General features: G+C 43.0%; 1 protein-coding gene across 3 annotated transcripts in view; it reads right to left on the bottom strand.

The window, feature by feature from the left end:
* Nucleotides 1-22,205, bottom strand: part of ELAPOR2 (endosome-lysosome associated apoptosis and autophagy regulator family member 2) — a 186,070-nt gene extending 163,865 nt beyond the window's left edge. For all 3 annotated transcript variants that reach the window (XM_027102723.1, XM_027102725.1, XM_027102724.1), the window contains exon 1: nucleotides 21,827-22,205. In XM_027102723.1, the coding sequence (XP_026958524.1) occupies nucleotides 21,827-22,015 (189 nt within the window). In that variant the 5' untranslated portion in view covers nucleotides 22,016-22,205. The remainder of the gene's footprint in view (nucleotides 1-21,826) is intronic.
* Between the last annotated feature and the right edge of the window lie 707 nt (nucleotides 22,206-22,912).

Raw genomic sequence — 22,912 nt, 5'->3', positions numbered from 1 at the left:
GGGAGGGAACCCAGCCCCAACCATCAGTAGTCAAGTGGATTAAGGTTTTACTGAGCTCTGCCCACCAGAGCAACACCCAGTTCTACCCACCACCAGTCCCTCCCATCAGGAAACTTGCAAAGCCTCTTAGATAGCCTCATCCACCAGGGGGCAGACAGCAGAAGCAAGAGGAACCACAATCCTGCAGCTTGTGGAACAAAAACCACATTCACAGAAAGACAGACGAAATGAAAAGGCAGAGGGCTATGTACCAGATGAAGGAACAAGATAAAACCCCAGAAAAACAACTAAATGAAGTGGAGATGGGCAACCTTCCAGAAAAAGAATTCAGAATAATGATAGTGAAGTTGATCCAGGACCTCGGAAAGAGAATGAAGGCAAAGATCGAGAAGATGCAAGAAATGTTTAACAAAGACCTAGAAGAATTAAAGAACAAACAAACACAGATGAAAAATGCAATAACTGAAATGAAAAACACACTAGAAGGAATCAATAGCAGAATAACTGAGGCAGAAGAATGGACAAGTGACCTGGAAGACAGAATGGTGGAATTCACGGCCATGGAACAGAATAAAGAAAAAAGAATGAAAAGAAATGAAGACAGCCTAAGAGGCCTCTGGGACAACATTAAACGCAACAACATTCACATTATAGGGGTCCCAGAAGGAGAAGAGAGAAAGGACCTGAGAAAATATTTGAAGAGATTATAGTCGAAAACTTCCCTAACATGGGAAAGGAAATAGCCACGCAAGTCCAGGGAGCACAGAGAGTCCCATACAGGATAAACCCAAGGAGAAACACGCCAAGACACAGAATTATCAAACTGGAAAAAATTAAAGACACAGAAAAATTATTGAAAACAGCAAGGGAAAAACGACAAATAACATACAAGGGAACTCCGATAAGGTTAACAGCTGATTTCTCATCAGAAACTCTACAAGCCAGAATGGAGTGGCATGATATACGTAAAGTGATGAAAGGGAAGAACCTACAACCAAGATTACTCTATCTGGCAAGGATCTCATTCAGATTCAATGGAGAAATCAAAAGCTTTACAGACAAGCAAAAGCTAAGAGAATTCAGCACCACCAAACCAGCTCTACAACAAATGCTAAAGAAACTTCTCTAAGTGGAAAACACAAGAGAAGAAAAGGACCTACAAAAACAAAACAATCAAGAAAATGGTCATAGGAACATACATATTGATAATTACCTTAAACATGAATGGATTAAATGCTCCAACTAAAAGACACAGGTTTGCTGAATGGATACAAAAACAAAACGTATATATATGCTGTCTACAAGAGACCCACTTCAGACCTAGGGACACATACAGACTGAAAGTGAGTGGATGGAAAAAGATATTCCAGGCAAATGGAAATCAAAAGAAAGCTGGAGTAGCAATACTCATATCAGATCAAATAGACTTTAAAGAATGCTACAAGAGACAAGGAAGGACATTACATAATGATCAAGGGATCAATCCAAGAAGAAGATATAACAATTATAAACATATATGCACCCAACATAGGAGCACCTCAATACATAAGGTAATTGCTAACAGCTCTAAAAGAGGAAATTGACAGTAACACAATAATAGTGGGGAACTTTAACATCTCACTTACACCAATGGACAGATCATCCAAACAAAAAATTAATAAGGAAATAGAAGTTTTAAATGACACAACAGACCAGATAGATTTAATTGATATTTATAGGACATTCCATCCAAAAACAGCAGATTACACTTTCTTCGCAAGTGCTCATGGAACATTCTCCAGGACAGATCACATCTTAGGTCACAAATCAAGCCTCAGTAAATTTAAGAAAACTGAAATCATATCAAGCATCTTTTCTGACCACAATGCTATGAGATTAGAAATGAATTAAGGGAAAAAAACGTAAAACACACAAACACATGGAGGCTAAACAATACGTTACTAAATAACCAAGAGATCACTGAAGAAATCAAAGAGGAAATCAAAAAATACCTAGAGACAAATGACAACGAAAACACGACGATCCAAAACCTATGGGAGGCAGCAAAAGCAGTTCTAAGAGGGAAGTTTATAGCTATACGAGCCTACCTCAGGAAACAAGAAAAATCTCAAATAAACAATCTAACCTTACACCTAAAGGAACTAGAGAAAGAAGGACAAACAAAACCCAAAGTTAGCAGAAGGAAAGATATCAGAAAATCAGAGCAGAAATAAATGAAATAAAAACAAAGAAAACAACAGCAAAGATCAATAAAACTAAAAGCTGGTTCTTTGTGAAGATAAACCAAACTGATAAACCAGTATCAGACTCATCAAGAAAAAGAGGGAGAGGACTCAAATCAATAAAATTAGAAATGGAAAAGGAGAAGTTACAACAGACACTGCAGAAACACAAAGCATCCTAAGAGACTACTACAAGAAACTCTATGCCAATAAAATGGATAACCTAGAAGAAATGGACAAATTCTAAGAAAGGTATAACCTTCCAAGACTGAACCAGGAAGAAATAGAGTATATGAACAGACCAATCACAAGTAATGAAATTGAAATTGTGATTAAAAATCTTACAACAAACGAAAGCCCAGGACCAGGTGGCTTCACAGGTGAATTCTATCAAACATTTAGAGAAGACCTAACACCCATCCTTCTCAAACTCTTCCAAAAAATTGCAGAGGAAGGAACACTCCCAAACTCATTCTATGAGGCCATCATCACCCTGACACCAAAACCAAAGATACTACAAAAAAAGAAAATTACAGACCAATATCACTGATGAATATAGATGTAAAAATCCTCAACAAAATACTAGCAAACAGAATCCAACAACACATTAAAAGGATCATATACCATGATCAAATGGGATTTATCCCAGGGATGCAAGGATTCTTCAATATATGCAAATCAATCAATGTGATATACCATATTAACAAATTGAAGAAGAAAAAACATATGATCATCTCAATAGATGCAGAAAAAGCTTTTGACAAAATTCAACACCCATTTATGATAAAAAAAAAACTCTCCAAAAAGTGGGAATAGAAGGAACCTACCTCAACATAATAAAGGCCATATATGACAAACCCACAGCAAACATCATTCTCAATGGTGAAAAACTGAAAGCATTTCCTCTAAGATCAGGATCGAGACAAGGATATCCACTCTCATCACTATTCAACAAAGTTTTGGAAGTCCTAGCCATGGCAATCAGAGAAAAAAAAAAAGAAATAAAAGGAATACAAATTGGGAAAGAAGAAGTAAAACTGTCACTGCTTGCAGATGACATGATACTATACATAGAGAATCCTAAAGATGCCACCAGAAAACTACTAGAGCTAATCAATGAATCTGGTAAAGTTGCAGGATACATAATTAATGCACAGAAATCTCTTGCATTCCTATACACTAATGATGAAAAATCTGAAAGAGAAATTAAGGAAACACTCCCATTTACCGTTGCAACAAAAAGAATAAAATACCTAGGAATAAACCTGCCTAGGGAGACAAAAGACCTGTATGGAGAAAACTATAAGACACTGATGAAAGAAATTAAAGATGATACCAACAGATGGAGAGATATACCATGTTCTTGGATTGGAAGAATCAATATTGTGAAAATGACTCTACTACCCAAAGCAATCTACAGATTCAATGCAATCCCTATCAAATTACCAAAGATATTTTTTACAGAACTAGAACAAAAAATCTTAAAATTTGTATGGAGACACAGAAGACTCCAAATAGCCAAAGCGGTCTTGAGGGAAAAAAGCGGAGCTGGAGCAATCAGACTCCCTGACTTCAGACTATACTACAAAGCTACAGTAATCAAGACAATATGGTACTGGCACAAAAACAGAAACATAGATCAATGGAACAAGATAGAAAGTCCAGAGATAAACCCACGCACCTATGGTCAACTAATCTATGACAAAGGAGGCAAGGATATACAATGGAGAAAAGACAGTCCCTTCTATAAGTGGTGCTAGGAAAACTGGACAGCTACATGTAAAAGAATGAAATTAGAACACTCCCTAACACCATACACAAAAATAAACTCAACATGGATTAGAGACCTTAATGTAAGACTGGACACTATAAAACTCTAAGAGGAAAACATAGGAAGAACACTCTTTGACATATATCACAGCAAGATCTTTTTTGATTCACCTCCTAGAGTAACGGAAATAAAAACAAACGGGACCTAGTGAAACTTCAAAGCTTTTGCACAGCAAAGGAAACCATAAACGAGACAAAAAGACAGCCCTCAGAATGGGAGAAAATATTTACAAATCAATCAACGGACAAGGGATTAATCTACAAAATATATAAACAGCTCATGTAGCTCAATATTAAAAAAAAGAAACAACTAATCCGAAAATGGAGAGAAGACCTAAATACACATTTCTCCAAAGAAGACATACAGATTGCCAAGAAGCACATGAAAAGCTGCTCAACATCACTAATTATTAGAGAAATGCAAAACTACAGTGAGGTATCACCTCACACCAGTCAAAACGGGCATCATCAGAAATTCTACAAACAACAAATGCTGGAGAGGGTGTGGACCAAAGGGAACCCTCTTGCACTGTTGGTGGGAATGTAAATTGATACAACCACTATGGAGAACAGTATGGAGCTTCCTTAAAACACTAAAAATAGAATTACCATATGATCCAGCAATCCCACTACTGGGCATATACCCTGAGAAAACCATAATTCAAAAAGATGCATGCACCCCAATGTTCATTGCAGCACTATTTACAATAGCCAGGACATGGAAGCAACCTAAATGCCCATCAACAGTGAATGGATAAAGATGTGGTACCTATATACAATGGAATATTACTCAGCCATAAAAAGGAACGAAATTGGGTCATTTGTTGAGACGTGGATGGATCTAGAGACTGTCATACAGAGTGAAGTCAGTCAGAAAAACAAATATCGTATATTAACACATATATGTGGAACCTAGAAATATGGTACAGATGAACCAGTCTGCAGGGCAGAAGTTGAGACACAGATGCAGAGAACAAACGTATGGACACCAAGGGAGGGAAGCAGCATGGTGGTGGTGGTGTGATGAATTGGGCAATTGGGGCTGACATGTATACACTGATGTGTATAAAATGGATGACTAATAAGAACCTGTTGTATAAAAAAATAAATTAAATTAAATTTAAAAATTAAAAAAAAGGAAAGGAAACCATTAAAACAGTGTGGTAAAATGACAGAACTACCGTCCATCAATTTTTATTCTCAACTGTCTTTGGTATATACTGTTCTTACAAGAGTTTGACCTTTTATTTTCGAAGTTTTACAGGTCTCCGGTTTAAGATGTCATCAGACTAACACCCCTCGCCCTCAATTTCATCTCCAGGACCATACAGATAAAGATAGAGGCTGAACATGCCCTAGGTCCAGTGCCTGTCATGTGCTGCTTACTGTGGAAAAACTACAGACAGCTCTGTTACTCTAAAATTCTAAAAACATTCTCCTAATCAAGAATCTAGTATAGACAGAACGAGATCCCCTCAGTTGATCAGCACAGCAGGGGAAGAAAACGTGCCTTACAGCAGAAGTTGGTCTAGGGACGTTGCACAGACACCTCATCCCAGAGGCAAGAGGACTAATGGCCACACACACAGCTGTGTGTGGGTTAAACTCAGTGGAATAGGGAGCGCCCCTGGTGAAGACACGTGCAACACTAACAACTGCCCTGGAGGAGATGGTGGATTTCTGAAACACAGGAAAAGGGGATTAATACCTTGAGAAAAAGGAACAGTCTGAAAATGATTGACTAAAGGAGAAAAAAATTATAAATAGCTGCTTGGTGTACCTTAATAAGATTCAGTACATAGCCTCTTGGAAGCAGCTGTAGAGAGCTGTAAGTACAGACCAGTTCTGTGTAGGCAGAGTGGAAGGCAGTGGGGTTCTGTGGGGTTCAATGAGGTCTCTGGAGACAAATACATCCCAGCCTCATGGCTCACTAGTTTTGTCATCTTTTGCAAGTTATTAACTGCCTTTCACCTTCAGTTTCCTCATCTCTAAAAGCAGAGGCATGGATTGCTGTGAGGGTTACTGTTTTTTTTTTTTTTTAATTATTCTTGCAAGATGATTCTTTTCTTTTTAAAATTTATTTATTTATTACTGTGTTGGGTCTTCATTGCTGCACGCGGGCTTTCTCTAGTTGTGGCAAGCGGGGGCTACTCTTTGATGTGTTGCGCGGGCTTCTCACTGTGGTGGCTTCTCTTTCTGCGAGCACTGGCTCTAGGCACGCGGGCTTCAGTAGTTGTGGCACACGGGCTCAGTAGTTGTGGCTCGCAGGCTCTAGAGAGCAGTCTCAGTAGTTGTGGCGCACGGGCTCAGTTGCTCCACGGCATGTAGGATCTTCCCGGACCAGGGCTCGAACCCGTGTGACCTGCATTGGCAGGCAGATTCTTAACCACTGCGCCACCAGGGAAGCCCGGGATTACTGTTAATATAAAGTGTTTTACACATTTAATTGCTCAATAAATGGCACTTGTTATCAAGAAAATCAAAGATAATTAACTGACAAAATACTAGAATTAACAAGGCTGCTTTGTAAGAGACTAGGTATGCAGTTAATTTTCAAAACACAACGGCTTTTCAACACAGGGAAAAAATCAAAAGGTAAAATGGTAGGGAAACTGCCACAGAAAACAGTAACAAAAAAATAGGTATACAAAGACTGTGCTGGTGAAAAACACAGAATGCTTCAAACACTGAAGCAGATTCTACCTTCAAATATGAAAATAATACTGTAAAGATGACATTTTTTCCCAAATAAATGAAGAGATTTAACAGAATCCAAGAGAAAATTCCAGGGAGAATTTTTTTTTTAATTTTTCAAAATTTTTCTAAAGTTGAACTGGAAGACTCAAAGGAGCGAGAACAGCTAAGAAATCCTGGAAAGAAAAGCAAAAGTATTGTATAAAATCATATTATAAAACTCTGTGAGCGGGCTTCCCTGGTGGCGCAGTGGTTGAGAGTCCGCCTGCCGATGCAGGGGACACGGGTTCATGCCCCGGTCCGGGAAGATCCCACGTGCCGCAGAGCGGCTGGGTCCGTGGGCCGTGGCCGCTGGGCCTGCGCGTCCGGAGCCTGTGCTCCGCGGCGGGAGAGGCCACAGCAGTGAGAGGCCTGCGTACCGCAAAAAAACAAACAAACAAAAACTCTGTGAGCAATCTTGGTACAAAAAAATCAATAGATATAAAGTAGCCCAAAAGATGTCAAATAAATGTTTGTGTGTCTATATAATATGCCATATGTTATACATAGAATAGATTATAAAGATATATATGTGTGTGTATATATGTGTGTGTGCATATATACACACACACCCACATACGATAAATGGTATAGAAAACAAATCATTGGAGAAAGGATGGATTATGGATTGTTTGAACACTATTTGTGAAAACGGGCTATTCAGAAAATAAAGTCCAAGGTCTACCTGACAACAAGCACTGAATAAAATTCTACATGAATTAAAACGTGGGAATAAGTTCACAGCATACTGTTAAATGCAAAAAAAAAAATTATCAAACTGTATATACAGAATAGTCCCATTTTGTCAACATACATGTAAATTCATAATGAAATATATGCTAAGATATCTGATATATGTGATAGAGGCAGTAGAGCCAGATGGTTAAGAGCGTGGACACTGTGGGGGTTAGCCGGGGCTCACAGTAATTTAACCCCGCAACAAGTATTAGGACTGAGCTCATCAGAGTCTGGAGGACTGGGTAAGTGAGTTAATACATGAAATGCCTTTAAACTGTACCTGGCTATTCCTCTTTTTATATGTTATTCCTATTACAAATACTAAGATATTGAGTGGTGTGCTTATTCAGTGCAATTAAGGGGGGTTTTATTACTTCACTTTTCTAAAATGCACATATGGCTGGTGGCGCAGTGGTTAAGAATCCGCCTGCCAATGCAGGGGACACAGGTTCAAGCCCTGGTCCAGGAAGATCCCACATGCTGTGGAGCAACTAAGCCCGTGCGCCACAACTACTGAGCCTGCGCTCTAGAGCCCGTGAGCCACAACTACTGAGCCCGTGTGCCACAAATACTGAAGCCCGCGTGCCTTGAGCCCATGCTCCGCAACAAGAGAAGCCATCACAATGAGAAGCCCGCGCACCGCAACGAAGAGAAGGCCCTGCTCGCTCTCCGGAACTAGAGAAAGCCCGCACACGGCAACGAAGACCCAACGCAGACAAAAATAAATAAATAAAATCAATAAATTTATTTTAAAAAATAAATAAAATGCACATATACTGCTTTTCATTTTAAAAAGGTCAAATGTGAAAAGTGAAACCATAAAAAAAATGTTAGCGCAAGTGATGTTAGCATTTATCTGCTGTTTAGCTAGCGAAGCCCTTGCTAGGGTACCAAGCTCAGATCTACTTAAGCATCTACTGATTATCTTGGCTTGAGTTATCTCCTAGTATGCTTTATTGATAGGCCCAAGAATTATCATAGTGCAGTCTGTGCTAAACTTACATTTCAAATGGCCAATTCCTCCCATTCTCAATTTTAGAATGTTAAATATCAAAGGGCATTGCTTTATGTTTACGATGTAGCAATCTTAGAATACAGTGCTAAGGATGACAGATTAAGAAAGAATGTGTCCTAAGATTAAATCACCAAGGAGAAAGATTTATCTTCTCACCTGTTACAGGAGGAATGTGTATACATTCATTGAACTGCCCCTTATATCTACCACAGTAATATAGGTACAGTGCAGTAAACAGTTCTGACTCAGGACAGCAGTGATCCAGGACAGCAGTCTGTCCCAACAAAACAGGAACCTTGCAACTTTCAGAGTTCAAAGCAGCAGCACATGGCTCTACAGATATAAAACATCTTCTTGGACGAACTAAATTCTTCTTTCTTCTATCTATTACCCACTAACCCTACCTAATCTTGTCCTCTAAATGAGCATTATACCAATGCCCCTTACGCATGACTGTACTTACTGTTATTTGAAGCTCACTATTACGGTCCCCTTAAGTCTTCTTCAAGCTAAACAGCCTCAGTTCCTTTGATCAATCCTCAGGTATGTGGAGATACTCTCGAAATAGTTCATCTTCCTAATTCACACCTTAAACCAAAATCTCCCTATTTCAATGTCCCTCTTCAAATATTGCACCTAAGTTGTATTACTGACCTGTTAAGTGTCCACTTTCTATGAGCCAAGCACTCTGCTCATATTAATAGAAATTAGGAACCCTCCCACCAGCCCATCATTGCTTTTAGCAGCTACAGGACATCTGTGGCTTCAAAATTACTTTTAAGCAAGAATTCCTCACCTTATGCTTGAACATCTGAATTTCAGAACCAAAAAGGACAGACTACATTTTGAACAATTATGTTTGCCCATTATTCTAACCTCTTGCAATCATTTGAATCCCAGTTCTGCTTTCCAACTCATTAGGCATCTTTCCCAGCTTTCTGACTTGACAAAATTTGGTTAAGCCTTCTCAAAACCAAACTACTGACTCAATAGTAAAAGCAGAACAGTAACAGGACGGAGAGTAGATACTAAGACCAAAGGTATTACATTGGAAAACTTCCTTCAGCTTAGCATCAAGTCCTTAACTTAATAACCTCAGGGTACATTTGTTCAAATATCCAACACTCTGCCTAGTTATATCACCATTCAGCACATACTTCTGCATCTTGTCCACAAGGATATGATATTTCTAATGCCTAACCGAACATCAAGAATCACGTGTCTGGATCATACTGCAGATTTACTGGTCACCTATCCCTTCGACCCTTAGCCAGTTTCTGTGCTATCATTCTCTCCTGGTCGTGCCTTTCCAGTCTCATTCTCAATCGTTTCTTGCTCTGCTCGCCTCTTAAATGCTGGTGTTTCCCTGAGGCCTCTCCTCAACACGTGGTGCCTCACAGCCTAGGTGACCCCATCAACACCACTGGCTTCAACTACCTCTTATGTGCCCCTGGCTCCCAAGTCACCTCTTGGTTACACTTCCGAACATCCACCTGTCTCTGGGAGAGCACTTTAAACTCAGGATGCCAATAATGAACTCATCCTCTTTCTTCCAGCAGCCTCATTCACTTCCTAAATTTTCAGTCTCAATGAAAGGCAGAGCGTCTACCAAGCGGCCCAAGGCAAAAACCCTAGAAGTCGGGTAGACTGAAATTTATCACTCAGCTGTCAAATCCATCACCTAACCTACCCCCCATTCTGTCCTTTGCTTAGCTCTGACATTTCTTTCTTCCCCGTGAGAGAGGCAACATCCCCTAACTGATCTTCCTGTCTCCAGTATTACTCCCCTTTTATATCCCTCCACTCGCAAACAGAATAATCTGATGTCAGTGGTCCCCAAAGCTTTTCTCACAAAACCCTCAGTCTCTACCTTCCTCATAATCTAGCCATCTCTTGCCATTGTCACCCAAGTGCCTTCACTCTAGCCCGTGAAATGGTTCTATGATTTAATTCCTCTGTGCAGTCATACAATCGGTTTTCTTTGACCGAGATAGGCTGGCCTCTATGCATCCTGTAAAGCACTTCTGGAAATCTTTCCAAACTCAGCTCAAACAGCACCTTCTCTGAGACCAGGGCTCCTTAGTGGGATGCAGTCCCTCCCTCTGTGCTTCTATAAAACTCTGTCCGGGCTTCCCTGGCGGCGCAGTGGTTGAGAGTCCGCCTGCCGATGCAGGGGACACGGGTTCGTGCCCCGGTCCGGGAGGATCCCACATGCCGCGGAGCGGCTGGGCCCGTGAGCCGTGGCCGCTGAGCCTGCGCGTCCGGAGCCTGTGCTCCGCAACGGGAGAGGCCATAGCAGTGAGAGGCCCGCGTACCGTAAAAAAAAAAAACAAAAAAACAAAAAACAAAACTCTGTCCACAACTCCACCACAGCACTTAACCCATCTCTACTATAATCATAGACTTCCGTATTATTAGTTTACCTATGAGAGAAATACATGACGTGAACTCATTAAATGCCACAGGAACAAATTAACATATGAATGGCCACTGAAAAAGAAGTAACAGAATGAAGTAGGGCTGTCTTGAAATTTCAGAAGCACACTCTTAGAACAAAGACTCAACCGAAGTCCGAGAATTCTTGATCCCTTTGCAGTTGCTTCACGATTTTTCTTAGCCAATCACATGAAAGACTTCATATATTATATATATTATATGTAAGTGAAAACACCTAAACAGAAATTCCACAGAAAGTGAAATACAAAAAGCTAAGTCACATAAAAAATACTGACCCTCAGCAGTGATTAAAGAAATGTAAATTACACCAGTGAGATAGCATTTTCCACCATCAAATTAATATTGATAAATAAGTTTTTCACAGACATAGAAAACAAACTTATGGTTACCAAATGGGAAAGGGGGGAAAGGATAAATGAGGAGTTTGGGATTAACATATGCATACTACTATATACAAAATAGATAACCAACGAGGACCTACTGTATAGCACAGGGAACTATACTCAATATTTTGTAATAATCTATAAGGGAAGAGAATCTGAAAAAAATATTTTTTCATATACAAAAATAAATTAAATACATACATATATACATATACAAAAAAGATACATACATACATAACAAAATTGTAAATCAACTATATACATCAATTAAAAAATTAGTAAATAAATAAATTTTTAAAATAAATAAATAACACTTTTCACTGTTGGCTAGGGTATAGCTCATATTTTTCAACCTAAGATTTCTGCTTCAATTTTATCTTCAAGAATCAGAAATTCAGACAACATTCTGTGTTGCTGCTTATGATGACCTTTTTATACTACAAAGAATTCAAAACAATCTAAGTGCCCAAAATTAAATTTACTCATTCATTCAACACAGTGCCAGGCACTGTTTGAGGTGGTAGGGATACAGTAGCTTATTTAAAAAAAGAAACAGGAAAGGAGGAAGGGAAGAAGGGAGGGGGGAAGGGAGGATGGATGGATGGATGGATGGAAGAAAGGAAGGAAGGAAGGAAGGAAGGAAGGAAGGAAGGAAGGAAGGAAGGAAGGAAGGAAGGAAGGAAGGAAGGAAAGGAGGGAGGGAGGGAGGGATTGCCTTGTCTTTATGGATCTTTGCTGAGAGTGGGCTCATAAAAGCAAATTATCAATAACTAATTTAAATGTATATTATGATGGATGCTGAAAAGTACTACGGAGAAAAACAAAAGCATGAAATGGGGATAGACAGGAAGAGGCTGCAATTTCAAGGAGGTGGCCATCTTATGAAAAGATGACAACTGAGTAGAAACCTTAAGGACATGAGGGAGAAAGGCAAGCAGATACCTGAGAAGAGAGCTGCAGGCAGAGGAAAGAACCAGGGCAGAAACCCTGAGAAAGAGCTTCCATAACACGTTTTGTAAAGAACAAGGAGACCGGGGAGGCTGAAGCAGAGTGAAGAACAGAGGGAGTAGTAAGATGACAATCGAGGCTTAAAGGAGGCCAGATCATGTTAGGCCTGCAAGCCACCATCAGAGCTTTGTTCTGAACCAGGCCTTAGAAGAGCTCTGAGCAAAAGATAACAGCTTTTGACTTATGTTTAATGGGACCTCTTGACTGCTCTGCTGAACTCTAACTGGAGATCAAGATGGAAAGTTACAGCCATAATCCAGGCAAGATACTATGGCGCTGTGGCCCAGACGGTACAGGCCAAGGGGTGAGAAGTTCTGACTCTGGCTATTTCGAAGGCAGAGACGAGAGAGTTTGCTACTAGACTGGATATAAGACATGGGAGAAAAAGAAGTCAGGGAGAGTCCAGAGTTTGAGACCTGAGTTACTGGAAGGGAGGACTTGGCATTTAAGGAAATGGGGAAGACCACACTGGAGTCGGCTTGGGGCAGTGGCAGGAGCTTGGTTTTGGACGTGACAGGTTTGAGGTACTTATCCAGGCGGAGTCGTCGAGGCTGTGCTTGTCAGGAAGCCACGGGATGGTCCACGCAGGAGATATAAATTTGACAGTGGTCCATATGCAGATGGTATTTAAAACCAAGAGACTGGATGACATCACCAAAAGTGTGAGGAGTCAGGGTGACAGAAAAGATAGGACGGTTAAGGATTGAGGCAGGGAATCCTCCATGTAAAGAAGTCAGGGAGACGAGGCAGAACCGGCAAAGTGGAGCAAGAGAAAAACCAGGAGAGCATGGTGTGCTTGAAGCCAAGTGAACGTTTCCGCAGTGACGAACAGTCAGCTGGGTCCAGTGTTCTAATAAGGCAGGGAAAGGGGAGGAATGACAGCTGGACTTAGCAAAGAGGAGGTCATTGTTGACCTAAAAGAGCACTTTCAGTGAAAGGCTGAAGTGAATGGCTCATAAGTAAACAATGGCAGATATTCAAATCATGCTATATTTTGCAATATATCACGTATTAAAATATTTCATAAATATTACCAAAATACTTATAAAGAAACATTAATGTCATTGGGAAATGCTTACAATAAGAGGAAAAGATACAACTTATCCATAAAATATGCACTCACTCATGGTTTTTAAAAAGGAAAAAATAGGGCTTCCCTGGTGGCGCAGTGGTTGAGAGTCCGCCTGCTGATGCAGGGGACACAGGTTCGTGCCCCGGTCCGGGAAGATCCCACATGCCGTGGAGCAGCTGGGCCCGTGAGCCATGGCCGCTGAGCCTGCGTGTCCGGAGACTGTGCTCCGCAACGGGAGAGGCCACAACAGTGAGAGGCCCGCATACCGCAAAGAAAAAAAAAAGGAAAAACTATATAGGTAGGAAATGTGCTGAAACATTAAATGCAAGATATCCTTAAGTGGAAGAATTAGAACTGACATTTCTTTTTTTTATACCTTTGCTCCTCTAAACTCTTCACAATGCACAACTTCCATCGTTAGAAAAAATACACCTATAAAACGCTTTTGCCAGTAAATAAATTTTCCTACCCACATCCCAGTCCTTTCACACCTCAATCCATCCCCTTAGAAACAGTGTTCTTAGCTTACACAAGAATAATAATATATGGCAGTGCATTAAAATTTACAAAGCATCTTCAAATACATTAGCTTGATCCTTACAGCAACTCTAATGGGGGTAAGGCAGAAGTTACTATCTCCACCTGCAGATGCAGAAAGACTCAAAGAGGTTCATTTGCTCAAGGCCACACAGGGCTCAGATCAGAATAAGTTCTTCAGTGACCTTCAAGACTACTTCTACTATAACAAGGAGATGCTTTGCAGTTGGAGCAAAACGTAAACAACAGTCCTCCCCCATAAGTAACAAACACTGGAAAACATTTACCAAGAAGGTTAGCCATACCCTCTTAATATTACCATGTTTTCTATTCTAATGTCTATCTCAGAGAGAGGTACTTAATCATTTCCATGTTCGCTTCTTTTCTCAGGCTGTAAGCTCCTAGAGAGGGGTGACCATATCCTCTGCATCCTGTGTTATCACCAGCATCTTGCCTCTTACCTGGCGTATAGAAGATAGTTGAGTAGCGCTTGCTGATGTGCTTCATGGTTGGGGAAGGAGCTCAAGCTCCATTTGATGGGATTATTTTAGGAGTTTCTAACATGCCCTGCAGAAGCAGGAAGTCAGAAAGGGTTACAGTTGAAGGAATTTTAGCAATAAAACAGGTGTTTCACACAACTAAACTGTATCCCTCACTTTATACCTAGGGCAGTGGTCTCCAACTCCAGCATGCCTTGTAATCAAGCCCCTGGAGAGCTGGCTGTGACAGATTGCTGGGCCTCAATCCCAGAGTTTCTGATTCAGGAGCGTGTGTACGGGGCCTAAGAACTTGCATTTCTAACAACTGCCTGGGGAATGTTGACAGTCCTGGTCTTAGGATCACACTTTGAGAACCACTGACGAAGGGAAAAGAACTTCATAAAAGTGAAGTTTTGAACAAGTTAAATAGTATCCTGAACTCCAGAGCCATAAACTGACTTGAGAATAAACTTCAATATATTCTGATCACTGGGCTTTTGTTTCAGAGTCTTAAATCTGCTACAATTAAGAGAAGGTGTCAGATATGGGGATATATGTATATGTACAGATGATTCACTTTGTTATAAAGCAGAAACTAACACACCATTGTAAAGCAATTATACTCCAATAAAGATGTTTAAAAAAAAAAGAGAGAAGTTGTCAATTAGGATTAAATGCATTATAAAGATCAATTCCTTTCTATAGCTGACAAAAGTGGAAACCACTCACTCTATGATATTTTCAAGGCAGTGATTCGTGCTCCCGGAGAAGAGGACCTGCACCTTACTCATTTTTAAAACCCCCAAAATGCCTTAAACAAAAACACAGTTAATCACTGCTTGCTGAATAGGATGAAATTCCTACCCTAATGAGTCTATTATGTGTTGGGTGGCGTGAGGGGCAGGTGTTCAGAGCCTCTGGTAAGGCATACGGCACCTTTGAGTGACTTAGAAAATGGTACCCCCTCTGGGCATATGACTCCGAAAAAGGTCCTCCTTCCTCTGATGGATGCAGACCTGTGCCAAGACAGCTGGCTGGGCACCCTGAGCGCTGGCTGGATTCCAGCTCTTACGTGACCCCACAGGTGGGTACCACTCACCCAGCTATACAGAGCGGGCCTGCATGTGCAAAAGCCTTTGTAGGACAGTGTATGGCTGCCCAAGAGCAAACAATGGGCTGGGACTGGGAACCAGGGAAGAGAAGAGAACATCTGTCTCTTTCCCTGGGAAGGTTAGAGGAACTGACCTAGGCCAAAAGGCTTCCTCTGGATGAGGCGTTCTATAACCACCACACACAACCTCCTACTCATGCTTTGGGTCTTAGCTTAAACATCTTTTCCTTGGGAACCCCTCCCACCCCAACCAGACTAAAAAGGCTATACACGCCGACTGCACACAGTTCCCATCACAGAGCTTATGACAGATGGAATCACCTGATAGGTGGTGTTGTTTTGAGTCTGCCCACATGAGATTATACAGCTCAGTATGGGGAAGGACCACACATTTTATTCAACATTTTAGTGCTAGCACCTGGTACACGAGTACCTAATAAACATGTGTTTAATGTTGAAATATTACATATAACTTCGATTAAGAAAGGCATAAAGGGATAAGAATTAGCCACGGTTTCTTCCTGGGGAAGGAAAAGGCCACCAAAATTTAACTGGTGTTTTCTGACAAGCCAGAATTACTCTAAGATTCAAGGCACTGCCGAATACCCTCTAATAGGAATATGTGCCGCTCTATACTATGCTCTGCTATTTCCATCCCCTGCGCTAAAATATGACACTTCACAGATCTGTCAACTCTTGGTTTTACATTGTAAATATTGATGGTGTGAATACTTGCTCACATTTGCCTAAAACATGAGAAATGGTTCTGAGCATAAGAACTTGAAATGGAAAATTCACCTTCACAAGCATGACAGGCAAGATTAATTATGTTAACGGCTTGAAAACAGAGGCCAAGTCCTAACTTCTGCAGCAACAGTGTGGCTTTCGAATCTCTAACCCCTTAACCCACAGCCCATGACCTTCAGAGACTTCCTGCAGAAAGGCTAAAGGTTACTTCTCAGCTATGCCCATCAAAGTCTAAAACAGAAGATATGACCATTTACAAGTCTACTGACTTATGTGGACACGGAAGACCCAAATTCTTACCAAATCTCGGAAGGCTATAATAATAAAATCTACTCTATCACTACTGCCTCACCCCCCAGTTAATACCTCCACAGGAACTACTGGGGCGTTAAGAATCAGGGAGCTAACTGCCAAACTCAATCTTGTCTTTTCAGGTCTCATCTCATTCGAATTTCTTGACCACTGACAACACAACCAACCCCTTTCTTCATCAAAGGCATTTCTCCCTTCCCCCATAACTACACTGTTGCATTTCCCTGAAACTTGCCATTCCTTACATGTCACCTCTGTGGGCTGCTTGGTTCCTGCCCCATTTAATGTTGGTAAAAACCCAAGTTCTATCTTTCATCCTTTGTCCTCACTCCCTGGATGATCCCATCCAATCCAGCAGTGTCAACCTTGCCTTTCATTCAAGTGATTCCTGTATCTCCACACCGGCCCAGACCGTGCCCTGAGCCAGCTGGATCTGCTACCTGCCTACTGAACTCTCTAGAAGTCAGCTCTCCGGAACCAAGCTCCTTATCTCATCTTCCTCACAGAGGGTGCAGGTACATCCTCTAGACAAGGCAGAACCTTCCATTCCCTCAGCCTCCACATCCACCCACTGTCAATTCTATCTTCTAACATCATCCCTCTTTTCCATTTTCACTGCTGCTCATCAACTGAGGTTCTGTCATCCTTTACCTGCACTCTTACAATTGCTCCCGGCAGGTCTCACCTCTTTCTATTTCCCACCCCTCTCATGTGACCTCCATACTGTTGCCTAACTAAAGTATATTGCATTACTCCTGATTCTTTTTTTTTTTTTTTTTGCGGTACGCGGGCCTCTCACTGTTGTGGCCTCTCCCATTGCGGAGCACAGGCTCCGGACACGCAGGCTCAGCGGCCATGGCTCACGGGCCCAGCCGCTCCACGGCACGTGGGATCTTCCCGGACCGGGGCACGAACCCGTGTCCCCTGCATCGGCAGGCGGACTCTCAACCACTGCGCCACCATGGAAGCCCACTCCTGACTCTTAAATCCTTCTATTGCTCCCTATCACCTACCAAATGAAGACCAGCTTCTTATCACGACAGAAGGTCCCCTATGATCAGGCTTCCGCCTGCCTCTCAGCCTCATATCTCATTAAGCTCCTCGTAGCACGCAGCACTCCAGTTATAACTAGTTACAGCATAACTGTTCTGTGCTTCTGCCATTTTCAACCTCTGCTCTACGTCAGAAATATCTTTCCCCCAAACCAGCGCAACCTCACATCTGACCCTTGTTTGCTTGGCAAATTCCTACCCGTCATTCCAGGCTCACTCACCTCCTCTACAGGGCCGTTTCACATCCTCCCCACTAGACTTAGGGCCCCCGTTTGCTCTCATAGCACCAAATCTCACTTCACTGCAAATGTTAGTTTACATATCTGGCTCATCCTTAGCCAATTAAATTTTATTTTTTTAATCTGTAATTTCTCATCAGCTGACATTTCACCTGGCACATAGTTTAAGCTCAGTAACTGTGGAATGAAAACTGTTGGCAAAGCAAGTCATCATTGAATCAAGATTCAGAGAGACCAATAGAATCATATTACGCAGGACTGTAGAGAAGTGCACTAAGAATCAAGCTAGTTTGTGATTTAATTTTCCAAATTTAAATAATGCATACATAATCCACTTAGTTCTGTTCTTTTCATGCACTTCTCTCTCACGCAGTCTATCTTCTAATACCTTACTCCAACTCTGATTCATCTGTTGGCTTTTATCCTTCTTTTCCTCTGGCAGCCCCATTAAGTCCTCTTCTTCAATGAGTCAAAAATTCCATTGCATTCAACTCTTGGATAAGCCTATCCTCTGAACCTCTGAAGTCTCATTGTAGACCCTTCCTGAAACATCAGGATCGAGGTCTGCTAATCTAGCAATCATCAAATCTCATATGTGTATGTGTATGTGTATGTGTGTGTGTGTGTGTGTGTGTAATTTATTTTCCTTTAACTTATCTTCATCCATCTTATCCTCACAATAGAGACAGGCAGGTCCCTTTTTATTACTATCATTTTACAAGTGAAAAGTAGATACCCAGAGGATATTTATCCTTCATAAGTTCCCCCATAAACAGTTTGAAGAAAATTCTGTACTTTCTGATATCCAGTCCTCATTTTTTTTTTTTTTTGCTTAAACACCATTTATCAAAGTCATATCCTATTGTTGTCCTTCAACCGCTGGCACACTGACTGTACTTTTATTGCCGTCTCCCCTTCCTGTTTGTGCTTGTATGTCCACCCTGCTGACTGTATCCCCAGCTGAGCCTTCCAAAGTAATCATTTTTCTTCCCTTTTCAGCTCCATAATCCAATGACTTTGACAAAGGAAGCTGTATTATATTTGAGTTTCACCCCAGAGTCCAATCCTCTGCAAAGAATCTAAGGGAAACTTTACCCACATCCCAGCTGTCTTTTGGAAGGGCCTCTTTTCTGAACTCAGGCAATCATAACTAGATTTCTCCCAGGCCAATTTTCTCTGCTTCTGGTCCTTCCCCTTTTGCTGCTTACCAGGCAAGGAAAATGAGAGTCCCTGTAACTTAGTTAAACGTGATTACTTTTATAAAAATACTGATAAATGAGGACGAGACTAAAACTACTGGCAGCAATGAGGCTTAGAATTACCTGCGGATTTTCCCTTCAACATCCTCTCCTGTTATTAAGAGTTGGCTTTGGGCTTCCCTGGTGGCACAGTGGTTGAGAGTTCACCTGCCAATGCAGGGGACACGGGTTCGTGCCCCGGTCCGGGAAGATCCCACGTGCTGCGGAGCGGCTCGGCCCATGAGCCATGGCCGCTGAACCTGCACATCCGGAGCCTGTGCTCCACAACGGGAGAGGCCACAACAGTGAGAGGCCCACATACCGGGGGGGGAAAAAAAGAAAAAGAGTTGGCTTTAGTTTCCAGCCTCAGAACCCTCACTTTCACGGTTTTCGCTGTCTTCCCCTCCACGTGGTGCTGTCCCTTACGTGGGGCATTGTAAGGGCATTCATGTCCTTTTCTGTTACTAAAGAGGGGAAAGGGATACACCGGCAGGAGTGGGCACCAGAGAGTTATTTTAACTATGTCTTAGCTCACAGGAGTTTGGCCCACATTTCCATAGCTGTATCTCAGAGGAAGGACCCTCCCTACCAGTAAGCAGAAGCAGACCCTTACCCTCAACACCTGAAAAACACCTGCCCTTCTCACATTCCTCTTAAAAACAGAGAGGAACAATGATCAACTCTGTTAATTAGCTCAGTGGGTTAGACGGGATGCCCAGAAGCAGATTCAGCCCCTTGGCCCCTCCTATGTCCAAAGGAACCTCTAACTCTCCATCATCTTCCAACTGTTTGTCAGTCATAAGGAAGAATATAACTGGATCTGTGCATCACCTTTCTAAAAACACAACTAGTCACACACAGGCTCCAGAGCATCCTCCCATATATTTTATTTATTTCCATAAATTCAAAATTGAAACCTCAAGGAACTGAGTCGCATGCAATTTCTAAAGTCAGTACAATTAATTGAACACAGCCTTCCAGAACCTTCCGCCATCTCCCTGCCTCTGGTTTCAAGATTTGTCTCGGGTGGCAGACTCTTACTCCATTCTGCCTGGGTATACAGGGGTAGAACATGTGCTCACCTAAAGGATCAGTCTAGCTATAGTGGCCAAGCATCACCCCCACTGGCCCTGACTTTCACCTGTTTCAAGTAGAGTCTCCAATACTAAGAATTAATTTTACAAGAATCTTAAGACTTTTCACTTCAGGAAAAAAACAATAGGTTTTGCATATTGGGACTGGGGGCTGGAGGCAAGGTTTTAAGTTTGTCCTGTTACTATTCATTCTGAAGATGCCCAAGAAGCAGCATTCTGTGGAAGAATGGACTATTCCCAGGTGATAGGAGAATACAGATTAAACAACTAATTATACTAATAAACTCTGAAATTAAACACAGCTGTTCACTGAGTGCTTGCCCTGATTTCCCCAATTATAACACTATTGTGTGCTCGCACACATGCCTTTGATCTGATTCTCTTTCATTTCAGTCTGTCCTGGGACTGAGACCATGGGAGAGGAAGGTGAAATGCATGGATGATGGACGATGTCTAGAACGCGGATATTCTATAATTCAAGCCTGGGTAAAATTCAAAAGTGACACAAAGGAACAAGCTCTGGTCTTGTTTCCCAGAGGGGCTATTAGCTAACCCATTTTGCTATGTTAAATTAAAATGACCCATCACCCTGATTCTTAGCAATCTCCCTAAAAACCGTAACCACTCCTCATATCCTCCCCAACATAATCACTCAAAGTAGGTCAGAAATGTTGCTTCCTTCCCTTCATTGATTTTCATTAAGAGGATGCACTTTCTGGAACACTAAAGGGAAAGATAAACACCCAATACAAGTACCAATGACACCCCTTGTAAATTTTTGGCATTGTTAAGTCCAGTTCTCCTAAAAGCAGGGAAAAAAATCACATCACCTATAATTTACCTTTCTTGGCTATATATCAACAATAATCTCAAACTTTAAAACACACAGTAGCAATGCTTCATCCCAGGTGATGAACATCTCCCAAAAGGAGCATATTCACTCTGTCTTTTCTAATTTCCTAGATCACCAACCCACCTCTTCCCTAAATACTTTTTTCTTCCTAATTCACATCCACGTTTTGCCAGAAGGATGCCAAGTGACACCACACACTGGCTTAGCAAGTCCCCAGGGCCTCATCTGGAAGCTGAGAGCTGGGGAAGAGGAGGAAGGGGTTTGTACACACTGGGGAGTGGAGGGAGGGGGAGGGGAGCGGGACGCCCTCGGCGGACGTATCTGGCTCTCTGGAAAAGCTGTGAAGTGAGGGGTCTCCAAATCCCACTGGCGAAGCTTCCCCAGTCCCCTGCCCTTGCTGAAAGCTCTCCCTCGGCCCCAGGTCCTCAAGCCTGGCACTCCAAGACGGCGCCGCAAAGTCCTTCAGAGCCCTCAAAACACCAGGAGCGCGAAACGCACCCCCCAAAAGCCAGCAAAGCCACACACCCTCTCTCGGCCAGCTTCCCGGGGCGGGTAACTTCATCCCTGGAAACAAACGAAAAGCACGGTCCTCCAAGGAAGGAAAGAGGCAGAGAGCAGTAAACGGGCACGACCCTCACCCCACAGCTCCCGCGCCCTCCTCGCCCCTCCCCCTCAAACTCCAGGTAAAAGACCAGGTGCGGCTCACCTCCAAGCAAGGAGGAAGCGGGCGGCCGGAGGAGGAGGGCAGGTCCCCAGCCCAGGCCGCTTGACAGCCGGCGAGCGCCCAACAGCAGATCCAGGCGGGGCTCCAGGGAGGCGAGAGCCCGCAGCGGGGAGCCCCGGCCGGCCGCCCCCGGCCCCTCCCCCGCGTCGGCCCCGGGCGGAGGAGCAGCATCTCCGTCCCGCTGTGGTCGGCCCGCCGGCCGGCAAGAAGGCAGCCTCCCCGAGTGGGGCGCGCTCCGGCTCCCGTACCGCGAGTGCTGCGCGCTCGGCTCGCCACTCGCTCGCCCCCTGCCCGGCTGCCCGCTGTCAGCTCTGCTGCGCTCGCGGCCCGGGCGGCCGGCGCCCGTGCTCCCGTCACGCCGGAGGGAGGGACCGCGGGGCGCGGGCGCGGCGCGGGGGCGGGACGCGGGGCGGGGATGCGGGAGCCCTGGAGCAGGTGGCGCGGGCGGGGCTGCGGCCCTGCCCGGCGGCTCCTGCGGGACTGAGCGGCCCCCGGGGGAGGTGAGTGGGGGGAGCCTCATGACGCGAGAGAGGCCGGGGTGCCCTCGTGGTGTCTCCCGTCCCCAGTCCCCTTGGCCCACCAGGAGGGGCTCTCCGGGGGAGCGGGGGAAGCCAGAGTAAAATCCAGGACATCAGGACATTGTTTTCCGGCGGCGGGTGTTTAAAATCTTCCTACTTCCCGCGTCACACACAAACACACACGGATATGCCCCAGGAGCATCCCTTCGTAAGGATCCAAGCTAGCTGACTTCAGGCCGAATTTTGGGGTGATTAGGATTTGCATGAAATGGCGGGGAAGAAAGGGGGAATGAAATTTAGATGCAGTTTGTGACTCCGTTTTCTCACCTATTTTATGAAAATAATTACAATACCTAACCCATAAGGTTATTATGAGGATTAAATAAGTTGATGCACGTAAAGCCCTTGAAGAATGCCTGTCAAGCAATAGATGTGGTGCTTATTGAAAGTAGTAGTAACTGTAATTATTGCTACTGTTGGTGTTACTTCATGGGGATAACGTGTAAACTTGGGCAAGTTAAGTCCTTTTATTTCCGCAGGAAGCAGGTTC

Source organism: Aethalodelphis obliquidens, unplaced genomic scaffold, assembly GCF_003676395.1.
Source record: "Aethalodelphis obliquidens isolate GAN/ISIS:26980383/991018 unplaced genomic scaffold, ASM367639v1 scaffold5, whole genome shotgun sequence".
Lineage (NCBI taxonomy): Eukaryota > Metazoa > Chordata > Mammalia > Artiodactyla > Delphinidae > Aethalodelphis > Aethalodelphis obliquidens.
This window is presented reverse-complemented; position numbering and strand designations above follow the sequence as displayed.